Here is an 11773-nt window from a genome sequence, read left to right as displayed (position 1 = left end):
ATGTGGTAAGTTTAGATCAAATTATATCCATGTTATTTTGTGGTTTGTTTCTATTTTATTTTAATTTTATATAATATTTAAATGTAATTATAAATATATATACAATTCATTAATGTAACTTTCATTATATTTTTTAAATTTCTAAATTTAATCTAACTATTTTAGTTGTTTATTTATTTGAATTATTAGTTTAAATTTAGAAGATAAATAAATACTTCAATTTTAACAATAATTATTTTATTTTTTTTATAAATTTAAATTTTATAAATTGTTATTTATTTTTTTAAATAGACAAATTTATTACATCACAGCTGGTCTAAAATAAATAAAGTAAGAAACATGAATAAGAATAAAGAATAAGAAGCGATTAGGATCATATAAGTTAATTAGATCAGCCTAGGGTTAGGGTAGTCCCCATGGAGAAGAAGACACATGTACCTATTGACGCACCATCTGACGAAACTCTACACCCTTTTTTAATTAATAATACTACTATATATTTATTCCATAACTCACTTCGTTTCACATTTGGTCCCAAGTCTTCCTCTTCTTATTTTTTAATCCCCACTCCATTTCATCGACTTTTCAAAGCAAACCAGTCGTCTTCTTCTCTTCCTGATCACACGATATCTAGGGTTCTTCCAATCTTCATCAATACGCATTTCATTCTTTGCTTCAAATCCATCAACCACTCTGATTACCCGTTCATGTAATGGAAGCTCGATGTGAGAATATGGTTCTCAATTCATTCGACGGACACAAGTTTCCGATCAATCGCCATGAAAACAGGTCTGCGATCATTAACGAAGTGGATTTCTTCTCGAGAAGTAGTACTACTGGTAATTCTTCCCAGCTGCATCCTTCTAGTATTCATCATGCCATAGAAAACAAAGAACACGACAGAGTTAATCAAGAACTCCAGCTTAACTTAAATGTAAGTTGATTTAACCATTTAATTACATCTGCTTCTTGCTAATCTCGTATCGTTTTTGATGGTTTTTGTTCAAACTGCGGGTTGAGATGACCAGTCATATCTAGATTATGATGAACAGATGCATGAACATGATTATCCTTGACCCTTTAATTACTCGTTTTAATCTATAACAAAATTCTTTAACCAAACATATTCGTGTTTTATGTGTCGTATATATGCAGGTGGGTTCGAATCTTAATACAATAAATACGAAAAACCAAGATGCTCATAAGGTATAGATAAACTCATACGTACATATTCAATCCAGTTAAGGCACTCTTTAGCAACCCTAATATCGTTTTTCAAAATTGTGAACAAACGATGAGTATGATGGTGTTTATTAGAAATGAATTCAGTAGTCTGATATATTTGGTCGAAGTTGGCTATATTACAGAACGAGCTTGAAAAGATGAAGCGAGAAAACGAAAGTTTGCGATCGATGCTTGCTCAAATTAAAGAAAAATATAGCTTTTTACAAAGACATATTAAGGTATACATATAACTAATATTAATTCAACATATAATCCATTGATCAAGTTTCGTTTTAATTACCCTACAATGACATTGATTCAACTGATGGATTTGATTTGGAAAATAATAGACTATAAATAAGGTGGAAGACGACACGTTGGAATTCAAGAAACTCACTCCACCATTAATGAAGATTGATCCAAATGTTGATAGCTCTGATATGAACAAAGATGTTAAGTTGAATTCACCAAAGGATATTTGTGATCAAGGAGCTACGGCTGAAACAACTATGAGAAGGGCCCGTGTGTCGGTTAGGGTTCGGTCCGAAGCATCCATGGTTAGTAATTTATTTATTTGCTAAAACAATAATTAAATTAAATTATGTATTTAATATTTAAAATCAGTTTTACAGAAATGAAAGACGTAGAAATTGCATATAATCTAGTTAATTATGGCAAATGGTGGCTATATAAGTCTACGACTACGAAAGCTGCCATTAAGTTTGACAAAAATACTTACAAATTGTCAGACTTAAGAGTCGTGGACTTTGGTCATCCTTAGTTAGAGTCATGTCAATTATGGCGATCACATCATCGGAATTAATGACCGAATGTGAGTTTTTAAACTGTTACTACAAATACCATAAAAATATGGGAAAATGACATATACGTCCTACGAAAATTTTAAGGTTTACCTGTTTAGTCCATAAATTATTTTGATGCCTTTATGAGGGAACCGAGCTCCTTTTGTCGGGTCGATTAAGTCATTTTGGCCAAAGTGAAGGGGTCACCCGGTTACCCCTTTGCCACATTGACATTTTTTGACCAATTCCCCTAAATTGACTTTGAATTTTTCCAATTTGTTGACCAAACTTGCCTCATCACTAATTATGCTTTGTTTGAGTTCTTTAATTCGGAGAGTTGACGGAGGCTTCTTTGATGGCGATGCTTTTGACTAGCCCTCACTCCATCAAACCCTATTCATCGCAAAATCAAATCTCAAGGAAATTAGACCATGCTCTCGTTTGTCTCATTTGTCTAGCAGAAAACGTGAAAGGAAAAGGGCCAAGGCGGAGGGTGGGACGAAAATTGATTCAATCACGGTAGATGCATCTAGTACGATGGGTAACTGAACTTCTCTAAATCAATCACGTAAAACTCAATAACTTATATCCTAATTTTCCAGAAGAATTAAGATGATTTCCTCGTCACATTTGGTTACCCATTTATGTTCTGGGTTTTTTGTTTTTAGTCACATGAAACTCAATGAGTTATATCCTAATTTTTGATAACAATATGAATGTTTTTTTTTAAAGTTTAGTTAATATAGATGTAAGGAAATTGATATAAGTCTTTGTTTTGAATCGACGTTGAAGGTCACCCTCCAGTGACCTCTAGATTTTTGATATAAGTCTTTCTTTGAAGTCGACCGGTAAGGTGGAAGGTGGGACATAAACCGATTTCCGGAGATCAAACTTTTAAATCGACGTTGTAGAGACTGAAAACGATAGCAATAGCCGTAGGGATTGTTCCAGTGACCTTTAGATTGTTGCCTTCCGGTCCGACCAGCAGGAATACGAAGGGGAAAGAGGCAGATCGGTGATGGGAAGACTGCAAAAACCGACATAAGGAGGTGAGGAGGTCGATTTCCAATGGCCTTCAACTTCGATTTGACCATCATCATGGCCGATCTGGTGTTTGAGGGTAGAAGCAGCTCACACATGGGTGTTTTTGGTGGTGTTGCTCGACAGGGGGAAGAAGGGAGGGGCCCAAGTTTTGGGTATGTGACACTCAAACCGGTTATAACAAGTCAAGAGGACTAAAAAGACAGGTAAACCACGAGTTGTTCCCTCATAAAGCCACTTAAAAAGGTAAGTGACTAAAAGAGTAAACCTTAAAAAGTTTATAGGACGTATATGTCATTTTCCCTAAAAATATTAAAATATATGATCTATGCCAACAATGTCTGTATAATAAATAGTACTATATATGTAATTCACATTTATTGGAAATAATTAATTTGTTGCAACAATGTCGACAATAATTTCTTTTATGGAAACCTAATTATTTTATCCTTAAACACATGATATAAATTAGGGATGTCAAAAGTCTCGTGGGACCCCGATCACGTGGGGGCCCCGTCCCGTATGTGGTTATTTGCTGGAAAAAAAATCGGGGATGGGGGCATGGTTAACCTCCGTTTTAATTTCGGGGACGAGGGCGGGGGCGGTGGTTGGCAGTCCCGTCCCAAAACCCCCCATGGGGCCCATTAATAAATTATATATATATATATATATATATATATATATATATATATATATATATATATGTATATATTAATTATATAAATATAATAAACAATAGGATGATTTTTACGTACCAAAATTCAACAAAAAAAATATTTTTAAGTTGGTTGTGACATTTATAATTATGCTATAAATAACTATTATTATAAAAAAAATAGTTTCTTTTAGGCAAACAAGACTTCTTAATTTTAGCCCAAATAAGATAGTCCAAAATCAATCGGAGACGGAGGTTTAGGATGCAATCACCGTCCCGTTTGCTTCTGTTGACATCTATACATATACAAGATATAAATAAGAACCTTAATTTGGAGTTAGTGACATTCGCATTTTGTTTATATGATGCAAATTAAAGACACGAAGAAACTATAATCACATTTCACATATATGCTTTAATGTATTTTTACAGATTTCAGATGGATGTCAATGGAGAAAATATGGGCAAAAAATGGCGAAAGGAAATCCATGTCCTCGAGCTTATTATCGTTGCACCATGGTAGTAGGTTGTCCAGTGCGTAAGCAAGTAGGTTCACCTCCTTCATCATCATCATCGTTTTCTTCTCATCTAAAACTTATAATAAGATTTTTTTTTATAAATAATTTTTTCTACTAGCTGGTGATAATAGAAATGAAAGGATATTTGGTAACCATTAAAAAGATGAACTTTTTAGCACGAGCTTTAATTAAGGGAAAATGACTTAGGAGAGTAACTAACTCTTATCCGTGTTCACATATTGACAACTTCTTCTTTTTTGTACATAATAAAACAACTAACTTGTTTTAACTGTTTAAATTACACAAATATTACCGGCTAAAACAGGTAACTCAAAGGGAAAATGACTTAGGAGGGTAACAACCTATTATCTGTGTTCACATATTGCCAACTTCTTATTTTTTGTACATAAGAAAACAACTAACTTGTTTTAACTGTGTAACATCCCAAAAATCATGATCAAAAATTTCATTTTTAATTTAATACTAAAACCATAATTGTCAAACCATTAATTTAATACTCCGGCATTGGGCCTCGCCCGGCATCGAGCCCCGCTCGGTATACAGATCTATCTCTCTTAGGCCCCGCCCGCTAAACACATACAATCATATAACATGCTAACACATAAATAAACATACTCTACTGTATCCCTATCCTAAGAAACATACTCTGCTAATAATGAGATACGGAACATCGTCCGTACTCAGCTAGTGATGAGATATGGGACCTCGCCCACACTCACCTCTCTACCCGGCACATACAAGTGTCACACGGACAACAAGTATAATCTAACATGCAAACATTCCTCGGGCACCCGCCCGACATCAGACCTTGGTCTGGAATAACATACTAGCATACAATGCCTAGGGCTAACCCTCAGGTCTTCCTACTCATAGATTACATGGGTTGACATTGTGGCCTTAGACCTAGGGATGGCAAAAAAACCCGAACCCGACGTGAAAACCCGAACCCCGAAGATTTTGGGGCGGGTCGGGTCACTCTTATCGGGTTTCGGGTCGGGTTTCGGGTCATTATCGGGTTTTTAGTTCGGGTTCGGGTCAGGGAGTGGGGTATGCATGCCCCCACCCGCCCCGACCCGAAAAATTATATATATATATATATATATATATATATATATATATATATATATATATATATATATATATATATATATAATGAGATTTCATCCCTCTAACCCATTTCAGCCACCTGAAGACTCTAACCTTCAATCCTATCACGTATTCCCAATTTCTCACTATTGTGATGAATTTAGTTACGATATTAGACTTTAGTAATTTTTATTTGGTTCACTTATGTTAAGAACTTATTTGTATTTTAAGCATTTGTAAGGTTTTAATTTCTCAATTGTTTCATTGTAGTTTTCCTATTTTTTCTGCCACCATTTTCGGGTCGGGTTTCGGGTCTATATCGGGTTTCGGGTTTCGGGTCGGGTTCGGGGATATTTTTAGCCCCGACGGGGCGCCCCGATAAGAAACCCGTCGGGTTTCGGGTCGGGTTCGAGGACAAATATAAATATCGGGTTCGGGTATGGGATATGTCGCCCCGCCCCGAACCCGCCCCGTTGCCATTCCTACTTAGACCCATTCACACAGTGAGGAGACTCACCTTGCACTGCTGAAGACTTGGCTGGAACTAGCTGAGTACGGACAAAGTTCCATATCTCATTATTAGCAGAGTATGTTTCTTAGGACATGGATACAGTAGAGTATGTTTCTTTATGTGTTAGCATGTTATATGATTGTATGTGTTTAGCGGTCGGGGCCCGGAGACAGGCGGGGCCTAAGAGAGACAGATCTGTATACTGAGCGGGGCTCGATGTCAGGCGGGGCCTGATGCCGGGCGAGGCCCAATGCCGAGTATTAAATTAATGGTTTGACAATTATGTTTTTAGTATTAAATTAAAAACGAAATTTTTGGTCATGATTTTTAGGATGTTACACAGTTAAAACAAGTTAGTTGCTTTCTTATGTACAAAAAATAAGAAGTTGCCAATATGTGAACACAGATAAGAGGTAGTTACCCTCCTAAGTCATTTTCCCATTGAGTTACCTGTTTTAGCCGGTAATATTGGTGTAATTTAACCAGTTAATTAAACAAGTTAGTTGCTTTATTATGTACAAAAAAGAAGAAATTGCCAATATGTGAACACGGATAAGAGGTAGTTACCCTCCTAAGTCATTTTCCCCTTAATTAATGGGTGGAGCCATATTGGGGCAACCTTCAACTTTTGTATATTTTCTTTGGGAAGTGATTCGTACATAATAAAATTTTGCGGTACACAACAATTTATGTATTATAGAGTTGTACAATACAACATTTTAAAACAATAATCATTGTGTATGAAGAAAAATTATTGTGTACAAATCATCTTCCATTTTCTTTTAATTTAATAAATTTGATTGTAAAAATTATTACATTAATAAAATAATATGAAGTTATAGAATCAAAATATTTATAATGTTATGTTAAATACATACTTATAATGACATGACGACAATGTTAAGTCTCAAACTTTATAAGTTGTTACGAATAACGGCGTTTGTTAAGACGATAACTTTTTATATAATTAATCTTTTTATATTTCTATTCTATAATTATATATATATTTTTTTATAAATATATAACTTAGCCATGACGTTAAATACAAACTTTGAAGCAGTAACATGTTATGACAAAGCCATAAAAAACTTTTTAAAACTAACTTTTTTAATAAATAAATTGAGCGGATATGAAGTTTTTTAACCCATCCTCCATAATAAATGAAATATTTTTGGCACATGTTATTCTCTCCTTAATTTGAGCACATGTTATTTTTTTGATATTTTTGAATAAATGCTTTTTCCTATTTGTCATTTTCTCATTTTTTTTTATTTTTCCTTAATTTAAAAAATCATATTTACACCTCAAATTTTAATATTACTTATATAGTATTTAATATGTTTCCTTTTAAATTCAAAATTTAAAATTTAAATTTTACTTCTAAAATTTCAATTTAAATAAGTTTTTTAAAACCTTCATATTTAATTTTTTGTTTTATCCAACACGTATAACATACGAGTCTTAAAACTAGTTTACTTAAATAAATTAAATAAGATAGAGTTGTAAACATATTTAGTTAAAACATGTAAACCTAAAACTAACTTAATCTACTCAATTATATCAGCCTATACATTGTTTAAAGAAATATTTTTTTCTCCATTCTTCTTACATCACATCTTTATGCTGAACACCTACTACGCTATATATAATATAATTCAAAATAAAAAATATGTAAGAGGAAGATAAATGTAAAATTTATAAAATTCTTCAAATTAAATCAAGTTAGAAGTTGAATTGGAAGAACATTAGATCATTACAATATATATATATATATATATATATATATATATATATATATATATATATATATATATATGATACAAAACGACGTAATATGGTGAGTTCAGGTATCTAATCTTATATACCCTTAAGAATATATTCATTTTTTTCCCAATATATATATATATATATATATATATATATATATATATATATATATATGTTCAGGTTCATTTGAGACCATTCTAATTTTCTAAGACCGTGAGACCAAATCTAAAAATAATTTTAAAATGCAAAATAAATGGAAAAATCCAAAAAAAATTTAAATATTATTTTCGGAACTTGAATTAACTAAAAATAAAAAAAATAAAAAAATCCCGTTTTTTTTTTTTTTTTTTTTGAAAAATACGTGAAATATTCTAATAGAATATTATACTATACATATTCTAAAAAGTAATTTTAAAATTTAAAATAAATGGAAAAATCTAAAAATTCTTTTTTTAAATATTATTTTCGGAACTTGAATTAACTAAAAAAAATCCCGTTTTTTTTGAAAAATACGTGAAATATTCTAATAAAATATTACACTGTACATAATCTAAAAAATAATTTTAAAATGCAAAATAAATGGAAAAATCCAAAAATTCTTTTTTTAAATATTATTTTCGGAACTTGAATTAACTAAAAAAAGATAAAAAAAATATATATAAAAAAAATACGTCTCACGGTCTTACAAATATAGGTGGTCTCAAATGAACCTAACCCTATATATATATATATATATATATATATATATATATATATATATATATATATATATATATATATATATATATATATATATATATATATATATATATATGTGGACGAAAGTTTAGGTTTCATTTTTTATCGAAAAAAATCTAAAAATATAGAAATTCATAATTTTTCGTCATCTTTCCATCGATATTAAAATTGATATATATATATATATATATATATATATATATATATATATATATATATATATATATATATATATATATATATATATAACTTTTGTGATCTGTTGAGGTTCACACTGTGAATTTGCATATATATTCACAGTGTGAATCTGTACAGATTCACAATGTGAATTTAAATAGATTAACATTATGAATCTGAACATAGTATTATATCAGAGATAAAAAATTAGAAAAAATATATGTATAAAAAAAATACAAATCATAAAATCAAACATAGGACTGTATCGGAGAGAAAAAAAAACTGAATCATTAAAATTGAATCATGGATCATAAAAATGATCCATGCTTCAATTTTAATGATTCTAAAAAAAATCTCTAATTTTTTTTTCTCTACGATATAGTACTATGCTTGATTTTATTATTTGTATTTTTTTTATTTTTTTAGGTGTCCTCATCGAAAAAAGAGTCCTCATCGGTTCCCCCCCCTCTCTCCCTATATATATATATATATATATATATATATATATATATATATATATATATATATATATATATATATATATAATTCCAAGGATTATACTATTACAAAAGTAATATAATTTAATAATAAATAAAAAGTTTTTTTCTGGAAAGAATAAACTCATAAATAAATAGATTAAAGCTATCTTTTAAAAATATCAATTTATCCCATTAAATTTAGAATTTTATCAAGTTTATTGATGTTAATACAATTGACTAAAGAAATCATCAATATTCAAAGTATATTCATAAAATACCTCTTGACTTACCAAAAATTATCTAAATCTTATATATATATATATATATATATATATATATATATATATATATATATATATATATATATATATATATATATATATATATATATATATATAGACGGAAGTTTAGGTTTCATTTTTTATCGAAAAAAATCTAAAAATATAGAAATTCATAATTTTTCATCATCTTTCCATCGATATTAAAATTGATATATATATATATATATATATATATATATATATATATATATATATATATATATATATATATATATTACTTTTGTGATCTGTTCAGGTTTCACACTATGAATTTGCATATATGCACAGATTCACAATGTGAATTTGAACAGATTCACATTGTGAATCTGAACATAGTATTATATCAAAGATAAAAAATTGGAAAACACACATAATATATATATATATATATATATATATATATATATATATATATATATATATATATATATATCTCATAAAATCAAAAATAGGACTGTATCGGAGAGAAAAAAAAATTGAATCATTAAAATTGAATCATGGATCATAAAAAAGATCGATGCTTCAATTTTAATGATTCAAAAAAGAAAAATTCTAATTTTTTTTCTCTACGATATAGTACTATGCTTGATTTTATGATTTGTATTTTTATTTTTTATTTTTTTAGGTGTCCTCATCGAAAAACGAGTCCTCATCAGTTCCCCCCTCTCTCTCTCCTTATATATATATATATATATATATATATATATATATATATATATATATATATATATATAATTCCAAGGATTATACTATTACAAAAGTAATATAATTTAATAATAAATAAACAATTTTTTTTTCTGGAAAGAATAAATTTATAAATAAATAGATTAAAGCTACCTTTTAAAAATATCAATTTATCCCATTAAATTTAGAATTTTATTAAGGTTATTGATGTTAATACAATTGACTAAGGAAATCATCAATATTCAAAGTATATTCATAAAGTACCTCTTGACTCACAAAAAATTATCTAAATCTTATATAGGTACAACGATCTATGGATGATCAGACAATTTTGATAACGACATATGAAGGCACTCATAACCATCCACTACCACAAACTGCCATGGCAATGGCCTCCACCACCTCTGCCGCCGCCTCTATGCTACTCTCCGGTTCAGTTTCAAGCTCAAATCACCATAACCACAACCTTATCGTAGGATCCATGCTTTCTTCTTATCATCCGAATATTACCACTACCTTGTCAGCCACTACACCGTTTCCTTCCATTACATTAGACCTCACAAACCCTAGCTCCAACCACCTCCAACAACCCCCATTTCACTTTCCTTTTTCGACCAACACAAATCCTAATTTCAGTCTTCCTAATAAACCATCACTTTTGGCACAATTGGATGCTCAACAGTATAGTGTAAGGAAGTTTTCTGGCATCCCAAATTCCGACCAAGAGCTGATGGATGCAGCCACGGCGGCGGTCACAACAAATCCACATTTCATGGCAGCTTTGGCTGCCGTAATTGGCTCCATTATTGCCAATGACCACCATAACAATGACGGTGTCAACAACAGCCAAAGAAGTGATAATAATTTTACAACAAATTAGAGTTCTCCAAAGTATATATTGCCAAAAGGAAACGAAATAGACTATGTACAAAACGAAACAAATACACACTCTTATAAAAAGTTGAATCAAGTTATTTTTTCTTGTAGTGTATTTTCAAAATCAGTTTCATTAATGTCGTTTTAATACTGAAAAAGCTGACATAAAATGTAATATTGTTAAGATACAACCTTATATACACATATACACACACTATATTTAAACCTGTAAAAACCATGATTAAAAAGGAAAAACAATATTGATAACTCAAAAGAGTAATCTTTAATGATGCACAATTTATTAATATATGCTTGACTATCGGTTCCATCTTCAATAATAGTGATCAATAATAAATGGTGAATAATTTATTATTTAAATATGTAATTTTAATAAAAGTGGAGATTATAAAAGAAAGAAATAAAAAAAAAAACTGAAAACGTTTAAAGATTTATATCATAATTACCAATATCATTTGCGGAAAGCAAAGTTTTATTTATTTATATATTTTAAATAAACCAAGAGGTTTACACCCCATTACAAAGATCAGAAAAAAAAATATTAAATTTGTTAGAAAAAAATACACAAATTGAATATTTTCAAATCTATTGTTTTCCTCATTCATCTTTCATATAGTTTTTATAATAAGGTTTAGTTGTAAACATTGTGTTATTTCCTTGGAAATGACATGCCTGGAAGGAACTTTCTTACTTTTAATTCCAAAATAGATGCAAATAATTAACTTTTGTGAATGTTATACAAGCTAACTAACATGGAAAATTACAACAAACCAGAGAAGAACCATGCGTTGCGGGGTAGAATCGATAAAGGAAACAACATAAAAGGTTGAATTTATTAGCCATGCCATTTATAAT

At 29.8% G+C, this 11773-nt stretch overlaps 1 protein-coding gene across 3 annotated transcripts; it reads left to right on the top strand.

Annotated features, from left to right (window-relative positions):
- The first annotated feature begins 512 nt into the window (after window positions 1-512).
- Window positions 513-11015, top strand: LOC111884978 (probable WRKY transcription factor 47). 3 transcript variants are annotated; one of them, XM_052765425.1, is made up of 6 exons: window positions 514-934; window positions 1156-1206; window positions 1368-1463; window positions 1575-1781; window positions 4156-4269; window positions 10326-11015. In XM_052765425.1, the coding sequence occupies exons 1-6, from the start codon at window positions 713-715 to the stop codon at window positions 10902-10904; spliced, it is 1269 nt and encodes a 422-aa protein (XP_052621385.1). In that variant the 5' UTR covers window positions 514-712; the 3' UTR covers window positions 10905-11015. The 3 variants fall into 3 exon arrangements, with proteins under 3 accessions (XP_052621386.1, XP_052621385.1, XP_042752228.2); XM_042896294.2 differs by having other exon boundaries at window positions 1353-1463; XM_052765426.1 differs by lacking the exon at window positions 4156-4269 and having other exon boundaries at window positions 513-934; window positions 1353-1463.
- Window positions 11016-11773: the final 758 nt, after the last annotated feature.

Source organism: Lactuca sativa, chromosome 7, assembly GCF_002870075.4.
Source record: "Lactuca sativa cultivar Salinas chromosome 7, Lsat_Salinas_v11, whole genome shotgun sequence".
Taxonomy (NCBI): domain Eukaryota; kingdom Viridiplantae; phylum Streptophyta; class Magnoliopsida; order Asterales; family Asteraceae; genus Lactuca; species Lactuca sativa.
The sequence above is the reverse complement of the archived record's forward strand: the minus strand, read 5'-3'. Positions and strand labels throughout refer to the sequence as shown.